The following is a 21,397-nucleotide window of genomic DNA, read 5'->3' as shown; positions in this document are numbered from 1 at the left end:
TTATCCTTGGGAAACTTTCCATTATGGAAGCCTAAATCTGCCTCTCTAAGGTGATCACACGCTACTCCAGGTGCTGGGGTGGAGACTCTGAATAGCTCCTTTAATGATTTTTCTTTATGCGTAAGTAATGCTGCAACTATACCTGGTCTGCCACACTAAGGGGCAGCTCAAAACTGAGAGCCTCTCATTACCTGCCTGAAAAATTAATGATAGCAGCCTTCAGGAAAAAGTTTTCTGGGAACTAAATCTGACAGCCAAGTCCATCCAGAATCCTACAGAAGAACTCAGTACCTCAATTTCAGGTCCAGCTCTTCCTTCCCTAGATATTCCTTCCTCCTAAGATATTCCTGAGTGCCTTTCACTGGGAAGGGGACAGAATAAATGAAATCTGTTCTCCATTCTAAAAACAACTTTGCTTCCATACTCAACTCATTTCATTCATGAAATATTAAAGGCCTATTTGTGCAGAGCACCATCCAAAGTGCAGGTTCTATAAAACGTTCAACTATAAAGTTAACAGGGTCTCACTAACTTGTTGAGGTTTGTTTTTTCCTTTTAATACAAAGAAACCAAAGCTTACTCACCTGAATGACTGCTCTATCCAGCTAAGTAGTTCCCTCAGGACATAATAATAACTGACATTTATACAATACTTTAAGATTTACAAAAAACTCTCCCCACAAAAAATTAAGTAGGAGCCAGAGCCAGGACCTAAATACAGGTCTCTTCAGAATCCTAGGCCAATACTCTTTCCACCATATGACAATGCTCTTCTCAAAACATATATACTTATTCCAAATATGCTGCCACTGCTCAAGCCAGTCTTAATGTCTCTTTGAGAATTAGGCTCAGGGTCTTTGGTGTCTTCTGTTGAAAATCCTCAATAGTGGCATATCTTTACCTTCTAACTCATAAGTCACAGCTTACTATTTGACCTAATCCCCTGATTTTACCAAAGAAAAAATAAAAACTCAGAGAATGTGCTGTGCAGGGTCACAAAGCAAGTTAGTGGCAGAGGAGGGATAAAGCCCCTAATTTCTTGGTCCTCGGGCCAATTCACTCTCTAGTATACCAAGCTGCCTGTATCTCCTTCTAATCTTTACATCTTCTTAACCTTTCTAGTAACAAATGTGTTGGATCAGAATGAAGAATAGTGGTAAGGAGGTGAATCTGACATGAAAACAGCCAAAAGTCATTTGAGCAAGTCTGGTATACATAAGGTGGGTAAATGAATGATCAAGCTCTGATGTCAGGCTCCAAAAATGGTTCCCACTTATTAGTGTGTGATCATAGATAACTTTAGCCTCTATGAACCTCAGTTCCCTCATCTGTAAAATAAGAATGATAACAGCTGTGCTCATACCTCACTGCAAGGTGGTACAATGAATAGAGCACTGGACTTTGAATCAGGAAGACTCATCTTCATGGATTCAAATCCAGTGTCAGACAATTACCTGGGAATGTCAGTTAACCCTGTTTGCCCCAGTTCATCTATAAATTAGCTGCAGAAGGAAATTTTTTTTTTGTTTCCTTCTGTGTGTTTTTAATTTCTTTCTGAAATTCTTTCTTTGCACCTCTCTCATCACTCACTAGAACATCTTCCTCTGAAGAGGAGCCTTGCAATATAACAAATAAATATTGTCAAACAAAACCCACCAATACACAGGTCATGTCTAATGCAGCTCTAGACTATCACCTCAGGCCTGCTGCACCCTTAGTCTTCTAAAGTTGTGACTGATCGTTGTATTAATTAGAGCTCTGAAATCTTTCAAAGTTTCTTTTCTTTATATTATTGTGTTCATGTCTCTGGTTATCCTTTTTTAAAGTCTTCCCAATGTCATTTCCTAATAAATAAGTGGTCAACAGATGTAAATAAACAGTTTACAAAGGAATAATTGCAAAAAGTATGGTTCAGAGAAGCCTAAAGCCCTGGGCTGGAAGTCCACCCCCAGACACTTACTCTTAGGACAACCATATAGAACAGGAGTGTCAAGGAGAGACAATCTATACTGCAGAGGGAAGACACAAACTGATGAGGTCATAGGTCCACTGGAGTAAGATTCTGACAAATAGCCTCCGCTAAAATCTTTATCCAATGATAAAGGCAAATCTGGGCTCTACTGAAGGTCATGACAACAGACTGCAAGCACTGGTAGCTCTTTCCAAGTTGAAAAGCCTCCAAGTATGGCACAGAGGCAGCCTACTTCTGCTGCTGGAGAAGTTTCCTAGCCAAGGTGATGAGTGCTGAGCCCAAGCTACCCCATGCCAAAGGAAGGAAGATGGTACACAGGCCTTCACAGGTCAGTGCAGGTGGACAGCTCTCAGGGATTTTTACCACCTTAAACAGATAAGATTCATTTCAAGTTATCCGAATTCTATTTAACTCTTAGGGTCATATCAGAGATGGGTGGAGATTTCAGAAATAATCTAATGCAAATGTTTTACCTGACAGAGGAGAAAACTGAGGCTGAGCTAAGGAATCTAACTTGCCAATATAAGACAGTGTATCAGTGGCAGAGTCAAGACTAGAGCCCAGGTTTCCTGATTCAATCCAGGGTTCTTTCTATCACATTGTGTATAGGTGTGTGGGCACCCACATGTTTCAATAGTACTCAAAGGTTTACAAAGAACTTTCCTCACAACCTCTTGTAGCAAACAGTACAAGTATCATGAGGTTTCATGATGTGAAACAGCTTGTCAAAGGTCACACAGCTAGCAATCAGCTAAGCAGAGATTTGAACCCAGGTCTTCAGACTTCAAACTCTGTGCTTTTCCCACTATTTCTAGGTAACTTCATTGCTGCAAGAGAGCAAGAACTGATTGCTTTTTTTTCCCCACTTGCCTTGGTTTGCTAAAATCATGCTGTGGTTTCTATTCCTTTCTTTTCCCATCATTAACTCTAGCTGCAGGCAAGTCTGTGGATGGCAGCTACAAGCCTGTATCATTTATCAGCCAAGACACATGTTAAACAAATGCAGAAGAGGTACGGTTTTTTTGTTTGTTTGTCTCTTTTCATGGTGCAGTGGAAAGAATGCAGGGCTGGAAATCATAAGACCTGGATTCAAGTCACAATCTTGACACAAACCTGCTGTGTGACTTAAGGAGAATTACTTCCCTCTCTAGGTCTCAGTTTTCCTATGTACAAAATAAAGAATTTGCATTAGATGATCTCAAAAGTACCTTCCAGTTCTAATGAGCATCATGTACTGCAAGGTAGACTCGGTTTTGAATCAAAGGATGTAAGTGAGAAGCCAAGCCCTGCTACTTCCATTGGGGATGACTTGGGCAGATCACTGAGTAGCTCTGGGCCTCAGTCTCCTCTTGTGTAAAATAAGAAGGCTGAGACAGATACTCTTGAAGGTCTCTTTTGGCTCTAAATCCTATGAACTCTGACTCTATGATGCTCCGTATATACAAATTTGCGTTGCATCAACAAACATCCTACAATTTGAAAAGAAATCAAGTCAGTAGACGAAGGATAGGTCAGCATGTTGAAGTTGGAAAATTCAATCTTTTATGTACTGTTTCTAAGCTATAGGAAGGAAATGTTTAGTTACAGCAATACTGTTCCCCAGATAACACCAGACAACACAAAGGAATCACAAAAGGAACAAGTAACTTATATTTCCTCATGATGCCCTTGGCAATGAACTTCTGTTCCAAGTCATCTGCAAGTGCTTCTAAAGTCATCCAGTTGTAATGGGCAGAAAATAAGTGTGATACAGCAGTAGGAAAAGATGAAGAGAGTCTGACTTCAAAAAAAATTAAGTGCTTTAATTTCTACGAGTCCTCTTCCTACTTCCTATCAGCCTACAGTGGCCAATCAGGTTCTTCTTTTGTGAATGCCATTTTGTATTTAATAACAGAAGAGGCTGGAACTGCAAAAGCAATCCCACTGATGAGGTCTTCAAGCTGTGCAATTAGGAGGCCATTCCTTAAATTGGCTCTGCAGTGTCTATCACTGATATAAAATGAACTAGCTAGATATGGCTGAGGGGCCCCTCGGAAGCAGATATGGGAGATATTCTCCAGTTCTAAGTCTCCATATTCCTGTCTGAAAGGGGCACAGTGTTCATTAAAAGGCTCACCTCAGTACAGGTGTTAGATTATTTCCCACCTGCCATGTCTTTATAAGCACTGGTTTTACAGGCCCCAGGGATGTGGGATGGGAAACGACAGACAAAGGTATAGAAATTCCCTTCTATAATTGAGCCTGTAAAATGTTCTCTGGTTCAATAAGCTGGACATTTGTTCAGAACTGAATTATAAATCAGAAAAGAAAATGAGATTCATTGATCTATAATCAAAATGTCTTGGGATTTGTTTTTTTATTTGGAGGAGTTTTTGGGGGGGAAGGGTAGAAAGGGAAGAAGAGAAAAGGGTTTTAGAGCTGAGGGAAGAAGATAAAAATAATCTAGTCCAACCTCCTTATTTTACATATCATTATATTAAGAGGTTAAGTGCCTTGTCCTAGGTCACAAGGCAAACAGGCATGACCAGAATTTAAATCCACGTACTCCGGTTCCAAATTAAGGGCCCTTTGAATTATATGACAACTGCCTTCTTATACTTCCCTCTGCAAATTGTTGATTTTGAGCATATACCTTATTCGAATGATTTGGCTCCAAGTGACTTTTGGTTGTTTTCTTAAACTAACTCCCCTACCACACATCACAGTAAAGATTGAGGAGGGTACAGGAATAGGTAAAAAGGTGTAGTAGAAAGCCTTGGAGTCAGGAGACTGAGTCTATTCCTATCTCTGCTACCAACTCAATGGAGCAAATGACTTCAACTCTTTTGTGTTTTAATTTTCCTTTCAGTCAAATGCATGGCTTAGATTAGATGTTCTCTAAGGCAGTGGTGTCAAACTTGAATAGAAACCTGATCCCTATGGGCCCCATACTGACTTAGAAATTCACAAATTAACATTTCTTTATGCTATACTTGACTTTGTTAAATATTTCCCAATTACATTTTAATCTGGCTGGAGAAGGGAGTGGGGGTGGGAAGAAGGCTGACACTGCTGTTCTAAAGTCTCATCCAATTCTATGAATCTATGATTTTTCAATGTTATATAATAAATGGGTCCAGTGTTCCATATAGGCTAAATTCACACTGTGGGGATGATAGTGGATTTTAGGGAGTAAAGAAGGAAAGAGTTTTATAGAATTTAGACCTAAAAAAGGGAAATCTGAAGGTATAACAATGAGGAAATTGGGACCTAAAGGAGTGAAGGGACTCACTCAAAGACGCATAACTAGTAAGCAGCAGAGTTAGGACTTACAACTAAGTTTTCTTGATTCCATATTCAGTGCTAGTTTCCTTACCTGGCCTCAAAAAAACTGATGCCCTCTCTCTATTCTCAAATGGTCCATTCAGTCCAGTTAGGAGACAATATTAATGGCGCAGCGGCAGCTAGACGGTTCAATAAATAGAGTGGTGGGCTTACAGTCCATTTCTGTGAATTCAAATCTGGCCTCAGACACTTACTAGCTGTGGGAGCCTGGGAAAATCACTTAACTTCTATTTGCCTTAGTACACTGGAGAAGGAAATGGCAAGTCTGTCCAGTCGTTTGCCAAGAAATCTCCATGGATAGTATGGTCCATGCAGTCACGAAGAGACACAACTGAACAACAATTAGTGATGTACTCTGCACCTCTACACTGCCCCATAATCAGCCAAAAGGAAACTGAACAGCAAGAAGAATATTTTTCTTTATCCCCACCCAGGTTAACATTTTGTCTGAATGTTTATGCTGCTCTGTCTTCTACTTAAACCTGAGAAAATGATGGGGGCAGGGAGAGAAGTGCTTCCTCTTCTCCTCTTGATCCAGCCTTTCTGCCTTCCTCCCCACTCCACCTTCAGCCCGCATGAAACTTCTGAGCAACACAATCTTACCTCTGGGAAATTGGTCATGTTTACTAAAATCAGCTGAGGAGATTTCAGGGAGATTTGGCCAATCTGATTTAGAGCAAACTTCCCATCGCCAGTTGTCACAGTTATGTGATCCAGGGACCCTGAGAGAGAACATTCCACATTTCTCCATTACTTTGTATAATTTGGTATAGACTTTATATTCCCTTACTTGTATACATGTTGTAGCCCCTTTCCTCACTCCTCCCCCTGAAAAGAACATAAACTCCTAAAAGTCAGGGACTATTTTGATTTGAGCTTTGTATCCCTCTGGCACTTGACACAATTTTTTGTTTTTTTTTTTAAACATAGCAAACACAGAAAAATCTGAATTAAACTGAATTTTTGCCACTTCAAACTGGCCTCTGTACTGAGTTGCCACCAAGCTCGCTTTTGGAAAATACGAATGCAAAGCCTGACAATTGCAAAAAACCATCACAGTTATTTATACATTAGTACTTCACAGATTGCTGATTTCATTAGGACTAGAGTTCTTTCCCCTAATAGGTCATGCATGGCTCCTCTAATTTTGGCCAGCTTTCTGGTGATTTCTCTCCAAACATGAACTAGTCCTCAGATACTAGCCTTCGCCTGTCATTGGACCCATCCCCAAAGTCCTTCTACCTTGGACTGACCTACCCAAATTTGTACTTTGCTGGCACAGCTGTAAGGCATCAAAGAAAAGGGTTTATTTATTTTTTTTTTTTTGTATAAGCATATAATCAAAAGCCAGAAAAATGTTTTTCCAAATTCCCTGATTTCCTGTGCAAAGATACAACTACAACAGGTACTGTAGGGATCACTTGCTGTTGACACCTTTTGTGACTCAGAGAGAATTGAACAAAGCAAAAGAAAATAAAAGATCATTTGCAAATCAATTTTAGACTACCCTGGTCCTCTTATGTTATTATAATTCAATACCTTGCCAGGGACATAAGATCTGAGCTGAAGTCCAGATCTGAAATTGTTGCCTTCATAAAGGGTAAGTTTGTTGGAAACTACTTAATTTAGCTACTGAAAGCAAAATAATGGAAACCACTGCTCTGAGTTCAGCCATTACAAAGGACTTTGATACTACAGAAAGAAATGAAGGAGAAAAAAATCTGATCAATAGACTGATGATGAAAAGGGGTTTGAATGTACCCTACGCATTGAGGGGCTCCAATTCCACTAGGTTAATTGAATATGATGGTGAAACAAAAAAGAATGCCATACTCAGAATCAAGAGGCTTGAGTTAAGGTATTACCTCTGCCACTCACCAACCCTAAGAAGAGTGAGCAACTGACTTCTCCCTTAGCTGTAAAATTGGGGTCATTATCTAAGCACTTGTGTCCACGGTGTGTGTAGTAGAAGGCACAGAATTAGGAAATAAAGAATCATAGAATTTCAGACACTACCTGGCACAGCCCATACCCCCAAAATAAACACCAACTACAGTATCTAATAGTTGGCTGTCTTTTCTGCTTGAGAACGACCCCCTTCCAAGACAGTCCATTCTTTTCTGAATAGCTCTTTAAGATCCTCCTAGTAACAAGCCTAAATCTGCCTCTTCATCTTCCACCCACTGCTCCTACTTCTAACCTCTGTGGTCACAGAGAACAAGTGTAATCTCTCTTCCACTAGATAACGCTTCAAACCCTAGAAGACAACTACCGTGCTCTCCCTCTACTGGGACTGTTTCCATACCATTCTTTCAACCAATCCCTTTATGACATGAGCTGCAGACCCTTCAACCATTCTGACTGCCCTTTACTGGTCCCCATCCAGCTTGTCATTGACCTTCTTAAATTGTGATGCCAAGAAACAAACATGATATTCCAGTTATGGTCGGATCAAAACAGAATACAGCAGGACTGTTACCTTCTTCTTCTCAGAAGCTGTTCTTCTTGATGCAGTCCAAGACTCAATTAGCTTTTTATGATGACACATCACTAGTGACTTATACTGAGCTTAAAGTGCACTAAAACCTCTAGTTCTTTTTAGAGACAAATTGCTGACCATGACTCCCTCCATATAATAACTGTAAAGTCTGGTTTGTTTTTGTTTTTCTTCTCTGGAGGCAATTGGGGTTATGTGACTATAGCAGCAAGCATGCTGACACATCCAGAATGGCCTGCTACCACAGCTTCTTAGAACTGCTTTAGTAAAAGGAAAGCAACTTGAGGGGTCAATAATCTTCTTTAATCACATATACCAACAGAGAAAATACAAGCAGAGAAATTAAGACCAACAGACAAGGTTTCTACCTGTCTGACTATAAGTAATACATATATCACAGATCAACAGATAGATCCAACTGTTTGACTATTATATACATACATAGTTACTGGAGAGAGAAGGACCAACATCTAGGTTTTCAAAGCATGGGGATGGGGGGAAGGGCTACCCAGTATCTCACCTGGTCATATCACACATTCTTCCAAAGAGTAAGCCCCCAAAGCAAAACCTCACCATAGAGTATATATACACTTTTCAGAGCTGGAGGGCATCCCAACCCTAGTGACCCAGTGCCTCATTAATAATTAACAAAAGGTGTAGACCTTCCTGCAAAACAAGTCTCCCCTAATCAAGCTTCCCTTAATGGGCTTCACCTGAGGCCTATCAATGGGCAGGGGAAGATCTTTAACTCTTATTACAGTGACTTGCCCAGGGTCACACAGTAAGTATCCAAAGTCAAATTTGAACTCTAATCCTCCTGACTCCAGGACCTATGCTCTATCCACTGCACCACTTAGCTGTCCCTAAAGTCTGCTTTTTTGAACCCAAATTTAAGTCTTTACACTTACTTCTATCACATTTCATCTTATTAAGTTCAGTCCAATGATCTAGCCTGTTAAAATCTTTTTGGATCCTGGCTCCATTATCCAAGGAATGAGCTATCCTCCAAGCTTTGCATCATCTACACCTTTATCCAAGTCATTAATATAAATGTTAAACAGCACAGGGACAAGCACAGATCTCTGTAGCCCTGCAGTGGGGACCTCCTGCCAAGTTGTCACTGAACCACTAAGGGCTGCTCTTTACCTGGTCATTTATGAAACTCCAATTCAATCTAACTGCACTATTCTCCAGCCTACATCTACCCATCTCTTCCACAAGAACAGTGTAAAAGATTTTACCAAATGTTTTGCTTAAAAAAAAATAGGTCAGCTACATTTTCAACTTTCTTTTATGCTCCAGATTAGTAACCCTTTCAGAAAAGGTAATAAGGCCTAGGATGTGTTATTGATGCAAGGCTGCATCAAGGTCTTTCTTTTACAGATATTGGCTAATGTTATCTGCCAGGACTTGAAGTCAAGGTCACCGTGCTATGGATTACAGACTCCATTCTCTTCCCTTTTTGGAAAACTGGGACATCAAATCTTTTCCAGTCCTTCAACCCCTTTCTTGATCTCCAAAATCATTCTAATATTATTACTAGTGGCTCAGAAATCACATATGCTAGTTCTTTCAGGAATGGCGGAGGTAGTTTATCTGGGTCAAGTGCCTTGAACTCATTAAAGGCCGATAACATGCTTTCTATTTCTTTATTGCTTATTTCTTTTTTATCTTTTAAGTCATTTCTGTTCTATCTTCTCCAATGTAAAGATCACTTTCTTTGGCACAGAAAACAAGCAAAATAAGAATTAGGAAGCTATACTTTCTTTATGTAATCAATTATCCCCTTGTCCCATCCACTCCAAGCAACGATTCTCTTTTCTCCAATATCACTTTTAAAAAAAACAACAAAACATGTTGTTCTTATTCATGTTCTTATTTTTCCTTGCCAGCATCAGCTCATTCTAAGTTTCAGCATCTCTAAAATTGCTGTTATAGTGCCATAAGGTCACTTCCTGGCTGTCTCCCTATCAGCTGCCATGCTATTGAATGCCTACCCTTTACTCCACTCTTGTCCAGTTCCAGAATATAATCAAATCAATTCTGTCACTGCTCCTGAAGAGGTGGCATCCATCTAATGCTTCTGTGGCTCTACTCCCCATTTCTGTCATTTTCAAACCAAAATATCCCTCCCTGACCACCACTCCCCCAAACTGTAACTCTAATGGCCTTTCCTAAACACTCATTCTCCTTGACCTCTCTACCAGCCTTTAATGCTATCAATCACTCTCTTCTCCTTGATACTCTCTTTTAGGTTTTCATCACACTGTTCTCTTCTAGTTCTGCTTCCCCCTAAGTGTGAGAGTCCAAGAAACCTTTGTCCTGGACCCTCTTCTTCCTCTATATGATTTTGTTTGGTCATCAATTCCCATGGATTCAATTATCATCTTCATACAGAAAATTCTCAGACCTATTTGTCCAGCCATAACCTTTCTCCAGACCTCCTCTCTCTTAACTTCCAGTTTTCTATCTCTACCTGCTCAGTGGACACCTAGAATTGGATGTCCTGTAGACATATGTAGTTCAACATATCCAAAAAATGAACTCTGTGTCCTTCCCCCCAAATACTCCCTTTTTCCTAACTTCCACCATTTGCCAAGGACCAAGCTCAAAACCTAGGAGTCATCTTTGACTTCTCTCAGTCTCTTACCCTCAGTATCCAATATGCTGCCAAGTATTATCAATTGTAGAACTGACAGAATTGGAAGGTAGCTTCCAACATCACTCATACATGCCCTCTCCTTCCCTTTGACCTTGCCACCACTCTGAGGCTGGTCCACATCACCTCATGCCTGCACCACTGTAAAAGCCTTTAAGCTAGCCTCCCTGTCTCAAGTTTCTCCCCACTCTAGCTCATCATCCACTAGGTAAACTTTTCTGAAGCACAGATATGACCACACTACTCCCTTATTTAACAAATTCTAATGGGTCCCTACTGCTTCCAGGACCAAATATAAAATCCTTTGTTTGGCTTTTAAAGTCCATCAGAGTCTGACCCCTTTTTACCTTTCCAATCTTCCTCCACCCTCCATATGTTGTATGATGTACTGACACTGGCTTCCTCACTGTTCCTCACACAAGACACTTCATCTCCCAACTTTGGGTCTTTTCACTGACTTTTTCCCTATGCCTGGAATTCTCTCCCTCCTCATCTCAGCCTCTTGGCTTCCTTCAAGTCTCAACTAAAATTCCATCTTCTGCAAGGAGCCATTCCTGGTCCTCCTTAATGTTAGTGCAGTCCCTCTGAGATTATCTTTCATTTTCTTTTCATTTCATTCATATCTTTCATGTCTCTTCAATTAGACTGTAAGCTCCTTGAGGACAGGGACTAATTTTGCTTTTCCTCGTACTTTGGACTCAGGACAGTGACTGGCACATAGTAGGTGCTTTAATAAATGCTGGTTTGCTTGATCTGAGGGCAGGGACTATCTTTGCTTTTACTTGTATCTCCAGGATTTAGTACATAGTAAGCACTTGCTAATTTTTCATTCAATCATCCAACTCCTACTTTGTATTAATTTTTTATATTAATTACCTGTCCTTGTTTCTATTCTCCAAATATCATCTTAAAATCTAAGTTGATTAGTAGGTTCTCTGTGCATTCATATTGGTTGTCTAAAGGGACCAATATGGGTGCACATCAGAACTGTTCCCTTTGTAAGTCAGAGCTTGGGTTCAAATGTTTTATGTTATCTTAAGCAAATCAATTTGCCTCTCTTGGACTCATTTTCTCCTCGAAAGTGAGAATTGAGAATGATCTTTAAGACTCTTTTTGGCTCTAAAACCAATGATCCTACCTCACAGGAGTATTTTGAGGAAAGAACTGTAAATTGTTAAGCTGGTGCCAGTGTGAATCTTATTATTAGTCCTATACAAAAATCACTCAGAAATTAAGAAGATGAAGGGGAAAAGGCTTTCTGGTGCATCTTAATTCCACTCTGCTTATTTGTCATGAGATTCTTTGCCAAAGAAAGTACTTCTGTGATCTTAGTAGAAGTCTTTTTAAGCATCATGATGTGGTGAGAAGAGTAAGGAATTTAGAGTCAAAAGACCTGGATTCAAGTCCCAGCTTCAACACAAATTAGTTGTGACACCAGTGACAAATCACTTAATTTCCATGAACCTTAATTTTCCCACTTGCAAACAAGGATAATAATCCTGGTCTCCTCACCTCAAAGATAATGGTGAAAGAAAAGTATTTTATGAACTTAAAAGTACAATAAAAACAGGTGCAATTTTCAATCTACATTGATAATAGCTACCACCCCTTATGCCTATCCATAGCATATTAAAGTCTTCCCTCTCATCAGTCCTCAGCAAGAATCTTGCTCACCTCCTCCTCTTTTCTGCACTTCACATTCCCTGAGGTTAACATTTAACAAACTACACACAGTGGCTTCTCTCTGCCAATCCAGCAGATCTTTTCTGGTCAAGTAGAGTAGAATTTACTGGCCAATTTTAGGTATCATATTTCTCCCAGAGCTCCTCCTCTACTTGCTCTCTGGTTTTAACTACAGAATGTTAGCAGATAAAACACACCAGGGAAAGGGGCCACCTTTTATTCATTTCACACCAAAAACAATAAGCAAGGTTAAAATAAACAGTTAAAGAGACTGAATGGCATACTCTCCTGTCAGCAAAGAGAGCTATGTCCCAGTTGACAAAAGCTGACAAAGGAGTAGAATGGTATTCTTCCTTAATGCTGGTTGTATCTTACAGCTCAGTGTGTATATAATGATGTTTACAAATGGAACCATATGTTATTCTCTTTGTTTGCTCAAGAGCAACTTAATAAAATATTTTCAAATATCTTATATAAAACAGCCTATCCTGAAGGGGAATAAAAGGGGGGATCCCTGCCCAAACTCCCCTACCTCCAGAGATGCCAGTGAGCCTGACACTAGGCTGATGACAATTTCCAAAAGGCTCATTTAGTAGAAATTGGATTTTTCCTGCCTTGCTGACGTGTAAGCTGACAACTTGGCTCTTCATCACATCTGCAAACAGTTCTCATAGACATTTCTGACATTTCCCACTTACAAAAAGCCATTTTCAGGAAGTTATTAACCCAAACGGATTCTTCCTGGTCAAGCCCAGGATGTAGAAACTCTTTAGTTGGAAATTTCAAGGTTATAGTCATTCAGTTCCCAGTGAGTGATGAACAGTAATAAACCAGAAGAAATCTGAGTATGCAGATCAAAGCTCCCAGTCCTAATTACTTATCATGTAGCACAATGGATAGAAAGCTGGCATCAGAGACAAGAACACCTGAGTTCAAGTCTTATGTAGGAAACATACTGGCTGTGGAACCCTGGTCAAGTAACTCAACTTTTCAGTAGTCTGAGCAACTCCCTAAGACTAGAAATTGTAGAGTGGAGCAAGTTTCCTCATGCAAATTCCCTGTATCAATGAAATCACAGGTTAAGTCCCTATCCTTGTGTATTTAACTTACAGTAATAACATATTATTATATATTGGGTAGCAACATGTATGTTACTAACCTGGAGAGGTCCTTATGTTGAGATTTTTGTTAAAATTATCCTTAAGGGCTTCAACCACAGACTTCATCTCCACATGTACCTCTTCCAGATGGATTATGTCCTCCACCAAGGATGCATTAATGTTGACTCGGGGCTGGGGATGTCCTTTACCTTTGGCTAGGAATCAAACACACAGTGAACACAGGCAGCAGGAGCAGCATTAACATCCATAAACACTGGACTTAAATTCCTTTAGAATGGAAGTTCCTTGAGGGCAGGGCCTGGTTTTGCTTTTCTCTGTACTCCCACACTCCCAGCGTTTAGCACAACTCCTGACACATGGTAATCCCGTAATAACTGCTTGCTAATTGGCTGACTGGGCTCAGAATCAAGAGACCCTGAGAGACCTCAGATCTAGGCTGGGTTTCAACTCTGCCCCTTAACATCTATGTATTAAGCAAATCATTTCCCCTCGTTGAGCCTCGGTTTCTTATTCTGCTAAATGAGGATAGTAATAACCTGCCAAAGAACCGTGGTATGGTGGATAAAGAGTCAGAAAAACCTGGATTCAAGTCCCACCCATGACACTTCCTGGCTATGACCCTGGATAAGTCACTCAATCTTTTAGTGCCCCAGGGAATTCTCTAGGACTTTAAGTTGTCAAACATTTACTTATGATTACTAGTAGAAGCAGTTAGTTTATATAACAGAGCTCCCTAAACCAACCACAGTTCCAGACAAAAAAAAATAATAATAACTGTCCTACTTTCCAGAGATTTTTGGTAAAGAAAACATTAAACAGCAAAGTACAACAGAAACTCCATTTCTTGTCGGGGATGTTCTGGAAGTGATTTCTGTTCAGATATGGACCTGGAGTCAGGAAGACCTGACTTCAAATCTGGCCTCAGATACTTATTAGTTGTGTAACCTTGGGCAAATCACTTAACCCTGTTTGTCAGTTTCCTCATCTGTAAAAATAGGGTAACAACAGTACCTACCTTGAAGAGCTATCGTGAGGATAAAATTAGATCATAAGTGTAAAGCTCTTAGCGTAGTTCCTGGCAAACAGTAAGTGCTATATAAATGTTAGCTGGTATTATTAATTTTATTATGAAGATATGAGAGTTCATTCTGTATTCTATTATTCTAATGTTCTGTGGCTTAGGGTCCCTTCCAAGTCTAGCACTGTGCATTTCAGGATTGCTTTCCACTTTAATATACTGTGCTATATTGCTCCAATATTCTACATGCTAAGGTCTCTCTCAGTTCTAATAGACTCTGTTCTAACTCTGTAAATAATGAACTATAATTATTATCATGAGCTATGGTCCTTCCCAGCTCTGTTCTTTTGTGTTAGTTCCATGACTGTATCAGAAAACAAAATAAAGCAAAACCAAAAAAAGAAGCACAGAGAGATTAAGGCATGGTTTCCATACCTTTGGCTTTCTTGGTAGCAAAATGTCGGATGGGCACAGTTGGATAGGCCCCACGTTGCTGGCAGTCATTCCAGGTTACGCTCATATTCTTCAGTCTAATTTCTGAAACAGACCTTGTCAAGACTGAAAGAGAATGGCAGAAGCCAGGCTGCACCCAACGAAAGCATCTTAGTCCCAAAGCCATGGTTCAAAACGGATCTTAAGAAATCATCTATGAAAGAAAGAAAAGCCTTTCACAGATATGAAATAAGCAGTCAACATTGAGGCAACCTGAACCTTGTTGACTATAATGAAATACTTATGCGGAAAAAATATACAAAATTGTGACTATGCTGTACTGTAAACAGGGAGTACAGATTATAGGAGGCAGGTTTTAAGCTGATTTTTTCAAAACCCTCAACAGGCACAAAATGATGGGAAAAATTACATGACAGCTTTTAATTAAAATTGTCTTCTGCTCCATATGCACTGATTACAAATTAGAATGTACTTTTCTTTGCTACAAGTCTAAAGCATGGATCAGATCTGAGGCTTTTAATGTTATTGGTGCTAGAGTTCTGGAAGATGCCATTCTCCTCTGTGCGAACACAAGTTACTCATTACATTTCTATAGTTTTAAACCCTCAAAGATTTTCCAGCCTGCAGCTACCTCTGTGATAGAACTACATAATTGTTGAATAGCAATGTTGTATTCATAGCTTTAGAGAGAAAAGGAGACTCTCACACAGCTGGGCAGATAATATAACTTAGTGAGTTATTTTGTTCATTTGACAAATATTTCTTGAGCACCTGCTATGTGCAAGGCACTGTTTTAGATGAATAAATTAGCCAACACCCTGAGTCTGCCATCTTTACCAATTAGTTCCAGTTTTCATCTATAGATTCCCTCTAAAAATAAATGAGTCCCTCTAAAGAAAGAATGTAATACAGTATAGAGGGATGACAACTGGGAAATCTGGGTTCGAGTTCTGGCTATGACACTCACTAATTATGTTTCCCTAATAGTCATTCCCCTTCTCAGGGCCTCGGGACCCTTACCTATAAAATGATCTCTAAGGCAACTTCCAGTTCTAACAATCTCTGTTCCAACATGTCCTGAACTTTCCGGATTTTTTCTTTCAAAGATTCATATTTCAGTGTAAGTCAAGTACAAGTCACATGGATCTATGACTTCAGAGTGGGAGACTCTTGGATGGTAATCCATCTATGACTTAATAGCTAAGTCCTTAAGAGCTCGCTGCCTGAGGCACAAAGAAGTTTTAGAAATATACACAGATTCACAGAACAAGGGTCAAGAGTTGCTATATGACTCTAGGTCTGCCTGATTCCAAGCCCAGCACTCCTAACCTCTTTGCCATCCTGTTTTTAATAGTCACCCTTAAAAAAAAAAAAATTATTGCATGGCCTTTCCAGAAACGCAAACTAATGGGTTAAATGTGAATAGTTTCTCCTCTTGTTACTACGAACACATGAATTTTGTAAAAGTAATTAGCATTTCCTTAGCAGCAAAGGATGCAGGACATTGCTCAGCTATGCAAGGAGCCAATGGGAACAAATTCTGTAGGGAATTTACATCACCAGGTACTAGCAGTATCCCTGCTCTATTTTAGCACAGCACTATGTAAAAGGCTGGCTTTGGGTGAGGTTTCTATATCTGGGCTTCTGCCAAATATGGTCACTTTTTAACCCATACCCATGTCCAAATATGGGCTTCTAATTATGTGTAGGGTTTTTTTTGGGGGGGGGGCGGTGTTAGTGGAAAGAATTGTTTGAATTTTTTTAATCTACCACGTGCTTCAATCTGCTCGCTCAATTTGAGACAAGCTTCCTGGTCCCCCTATTTGAGAGTTGTAATAGAAAGCAGTATAGCAAAAAAAAGACTAGAACTGGGTTAGAAATAAACAACCTTTGAAAGAAAATGCAGGGTCCAAAAGTAGAACTAGTACAAAAGAACCGGAAAACAGCCTCTATAAATAACCAACATTATTGAAATATTTAAGGCTAAGATTTTAATTGCACGTAAGTCAGGAAATTTGAAAGGAGAAGTCCAATAATGTTACTAGCTTGTCAAGTACACAATGATACATTATTATATGGTAGACTAAAAACAATGTTTAATATATACATGGAAAGAGAAAGAATTATAGGAGATATTTTTTTAAATAGTATATCAGAATTAAAAGAGACCTTGTACATTTTATTAACTAGAATAAGCACTGACTAGGGAGTCCAAATGCTTTGATTCAGATCTCAGCTACTTCTTGTCTGTGTAACACTTCAAGGAAGTCATTTCATTGAGATTCGGTGTTTTTCTCTCAAATTATTTCTAAGGTCCCTTCCAACTCCAAAGCCTATGAAATTTAATCATAAAAGAGATGGAAATAACCTTACAAAATAGTGTTAAATCTGGAAAGGATCTTGGGGAAAAAAGAGTTAGAATTAAGGGGATCTCAGAACATAGAATGTTAGAACTTTAGATCTGGAAATACCTTTAAACATAAAATGTCAGAAAAATTAAATGTCAGATCTGAAAGGGATCTCAGAACACAAATGCTAAAAGGGACCTCAGAACACAGAATCTTAGGCTCACAGATTTAGAGCTAGAATCATCCAGTTCAGCCCTGTCATGTTTTAGATGAAATGGAAGTCCACAAGAGTGAAAAGGCCTCACAGCTAAAGGGCAAGATCCCAGGCCTCCCCAGCCACAGGTCAATGATCTTTCTACTGTTTTCCAGGTGTCACTTCCAAAAAAGTGCAACTTGTTATCATTTTGCTACACAGTCTTCTCTATATACATTTTTAAAAATCAAGACCAACTTTCCAAAAAACTCATCTTTAAAATCCTAATCCTTAAACCATTCTTCGTCCTCTACCATTGTAGGCAGATGCGAACCTACATCACTGCCTGATTCAAGTTTCATCTTCTTCCTTTCCTTCATTCTCCAATGAAGCACTCAGTAAGTTACGAAAATAGAAAATGACACATGGCAAGGTGGCTAAGCTAAGGGATCCAAAAGAGCCCAGTCAAGCTGTCTTCTGAGTATCATTAGGATTATTCAATTTTAGTTTTGCACCTAAAAGACAAATTCTCATCAGAAAGACTGCTAATGGTAGTTTTCCCAAGTTTCTCATCAATCAGTAAGGGAGGTAATGCAGGGTCAGTTGAAGGGGAAAAGTTCATGCCTAATCAACAAATATTAAATGCCTACCCAGCACTAGGCCCATTTAGGCACTAAGGTTACAAAGACAAAAATGAAGTAGTCCCACCCTCAGGGAATTTACTTTCTACTGGAATAGACAAAAGCTACATATATAAATAAACATTTTAAAATACACAAAACACACACTCAGTAATTCAGCAGGGGAGGGAGGCACGAGGAGGTACTGAAGGAAACTAGAGATTCTAAGAAGTACATTGCAGTCACTCATGCAACAAGACACAAAAATGCGATGCCTGGCCTGGGCAGTTTCAAGAAACAGCAAGAAGGTCTGTTTGGCTGGAGCAGAGTGAGTGAACATATAAGTAACAAATAAGAAGTCTGCAAAGTATGTTGGAGTACAAAAAAGATTCACTTCCACTGGCTTTAATCTCCCCACATATAAAATCAGGGTATTAGACTTCATTAGCTCCAAGGTTCCTAACATCTAAAGCAAAGAATTTGGAGTTAGAGTATATGGATTTGGACAACAAGGGCAACAACAGCAGCTAATACATCACTTTAAACTTTACAAAGGACTTTACATACATTAGTGTAGAGGTAGGGCAAGTATCATCATCTCCATCTTAGAGGTGAGAGAGCTGAGGTGAGGAAAGGTCCAAGTTACTGCAGAGTAACTTATTCACACACTAAACAAGTATCAGAGGCATAATTCCAAGCCAGGTCTCTCCTGACTCCCAGGCCAGCATACTTGGCATTACATTGCCTCTCTAATAACTTAAATGACGGGATTGAACTAGATGATCTCTAGAGGTGGAAAGAATCATGTAACCAATCTGAGTGGGGCCACTACAAATTTGTTGCACAACCTCAACTGGGTCCTCACTGCTGCTAGGTAGTCCTTTCATATCTGCCTTAACAACTCACTACCCCACTCTGCACAGAGACTCTTCCAAACCTTTTCATCCTTCCTCAAACCTCCCATGGCTCCCCCTTCTTACACTCTCTCAGTTGAGAACCTTAACTCATATTTTACAGAAAAAAAAATTGAGGCTGTTAGCTGTGAGCTCCCTCTTTTCCCCTCTTCATCATCTCCCATCACTCATACAGTAACCTTCTGCCTCCATCTCCTTCTTTACCTCTGTCTTAGAGAAGTGGCCAAAATCCAATGGCCTTTTCTCAGTCTTCATTCTCTACAGCCTCTCTGTTGCTTTTGTGCTGTTGATTACTTTCTTCTCCTTGATATTCTCTTTTCTCTAGGTTTTGCAGACACTGCTCTCTCCTGGTTCTCCTTTTACCTATCTGATTGCTCTTTTTCAGTCTCCTTTGTTGGATCCTCCTCCAGATCATACCCTTTAAACATAGGTGTCCCACAAGGTTCTATCCTGGGCCCTTTTCTCTTCTCCCTCTATACTTCTTCACTTGGTGATTTCATCAGCTTCCATAGATTTAATTACTACCTCTATGCTGATGACTCTCAGATCTACCTAGCCTGCCCCAACCTCTCTGTTGACCTCCATACTTGCATCTCCAACTGTCTTTCAGACATCTCAAACTGAATATTCAAAAGATATCTTAAACTCAACATGTCCAAAATAGAATGCATCTTTCCACCTAATCCCTCCCTCCCTTCTACTTTCTCTGTTACTGTAAGGGGCATCATTGTCCTCCTAGTCCCTCAGGCTTGAAACCTAGCAATCAGCCTGAGCTGATCTCTGAGCTGAGCACTATCTCTTACTGCCTATATCCAATCTATTGCCAAAGCCTACAGATTTCATTTTTGCAATATCTCTTACCCCTTTCTTTCCTCTGACACTTCCACCACTCTGGTGAAGGCCCTTGTCACCTCATGCCTGGATTACTGCAATAGTCTACTGGTGGGTCTACCTGCCCAGTTGTCTCTCCCCATTCCAATCTATCCTCCATTAAGCCACCAAAGTCATTTTCCTAAGGCACAGGTCCAATAATGTAAGCACCCATATACTCAATAAACTACAGTAACTCCCTATCACCTTCAGGATCAAATACAAAGCCCTTTATAGCCTAGTCACCCTACTACCTTTCCAGTTTTCTTCTACTTTACTTCCCAACATCTACTCTTCAATCCAATAATACTGGTCTCCTGTTTTGTGAATAAGACATTCCATCTTTCACATGTGGGCATTTTCTTGGACAGTCCCCCATGCCTGGATACTCTCTTTTCTGGCTTCCTTTAAGTCTCAACTAAAATCTCATTTTTATAGATACCATTTCCCAATTCCTCTTAATTCTAATGCCTTCCCTCTGCTAATTATTTCCTATTATCTTGCACATATCTTGCTTGTATATCTGTTAGTAGTCTCCTCCATTAGAATGTGAGCTCCCTGAGGAAAGGGATTGCCTTTTGCCTCTTTTCTTTGTATCCCCAGAACTCATGGAACAGTAGGCACTTAATGTTAACTAATTGATTGAGTCCCATTTCCAGCACTAAGTCACAGGATTCTATGATCCTTACTAGAGGTTGGTAGAAAATTATGACTTTCTTGGGTCAGAAGTTCTCAAAGTGTGGTCCCCCTGGAGGGAAAGGTGTCCCCCAGGTCAAAACTATTTTCGTAATAATACTAAGATGTTATTTTCCTATTAAAATATTCTTCCTTTTCCAACTACACATCTGTTTCAGGCAAGATTTTCTTCATAATACTACAACTACAACATATCCTGGCAGATTGAAGGCAGAAGCAGATATGAGAATCCAGCTGTTTTCTATTAAGCCAAGATATTAGATTGGCAAAAAATATGTAAAGTAATGCCATTCTTCTCACTACGTTTTCTTGTTTTGGAAAACATAGTTATTTTGCATTTACATCATTTATGCTAAATACATAATAGGTTTGTTATTGCTATTTTTAAATGAATTAAATATTTTTAATCTTTTAATTTCTATTAGTGAATATCAACAGACATAACCCACATAAACCAAAGCTCTTCGCAGTCCTCAATAATTGTTAAGAGTGTAAAAGGACTAATACGTCTTGAGAACCGCTTCTCTAAATCACAGTTTAAGGTTAGATTCCACTCCTAGCTCTCAGCCTAGCTCCAGTGACAAACACCGCCCCCGTTCCTCCTAAGCTCTCTCCTAGAACGCAGACCCCGCCCCAGCCTCGACCTGAAATAACAGGCCCCGCCCCAAGCCCAGGAGTCTTGTAAATTCAGGCGAAGCCCCGCCCACACTCCCAGCCTCACTTTAAGGCGACAAGCTCCTCCCCTCACGCAAAGGTCAAATCGAACGCTTGAGGTCGGTTGTGGGGGTGGGGAGACCGGGAGATAGGGAGTGGAAATGCTTTGGACCCTGAAGCCTACTCCTTTCGGAGCTTGGGCTACTGCACGCGCGTCCCCGCCTCTCTGGCTCCGCCGCGATGCCTCCTGCCCAAAAGGGAAGCTGGGCCGAGGCTCGGACTCACCGGCCGTGGCTTCCGCTGCCTGGGAAACGGGTTTCTCTGCCGATTGCACGTCATCAACGCAGGCCTGTGACGTCACGAAGCGGCGCAATT

At 40.1% G+C, this 21,397-nt stretch overlaps 1 protein-coding gene across 7 annotated transcripts in view; it reads right to left on the bottom strand.

Annotated features, from left to right (window-relative positions):
- Positions 1-21,397, bottom strand: part of MRRF (mitochondrial ribosome recycling factor) — a 65,175-nt gene that overhangs the window by 25,573 nt on the left and 18,205 nt on the right. For 3 of the 7 annotated variants that reach the window (XM_072631824.1, XM_072631825.1, XM_072631820.1), the window contains exons 1-4: positions 21,308-21,397; positions 14,710-14,920; positions 13,295-13,450; positions 5,900-6,018 (exon numbers count right to left, since the gene is read on the bottom strand). In XM_072631824.1, coding sequence (XP_072487925.1) covers positions 5,900-6,018; positions 13,295-13,450; positions 14,710-14,893 — 459 coding nt within the window. In that variant the 5' untranslated portion in view covers positions 14,894-14,920; positions 21,308-21,397. Of the gene's footprint in view, positions 1-5,899; positions 6,019-13,294; positions 13,451-14,709; positions 14,921-21,089; positions 21,180-21,206; positions 21,281-21,307 lie in introns of those variants that run through there. The other 4 variants (XM_072631826.1, XM_072631821.1, XM_072631823.1 and 1 more) reach the window with 3 other exon arrangements.

The sequence above is a fragment of the Notamacropus eugenii genome, chromosome 1, assembly GCF_028372415.1.
Source record: "Notamacropus eugenii isolate mMacEug1 chromosome 1, mMacEug1.pri_v2, whole genome shotgun sequence".
Taxonomy (NCBI): domain Eukaryota; kingdom Metazoa; phylum Chordata; class Mammalia; order Diprotodontia; family Macropodidae; genus Notamacropus; species Notamacropus eugenii.
The sequence above is the reverse complement of the archived record's forward strand: the minus strand, read 5'-3'. Positions and strand labels throughout refer to the sequence as shown.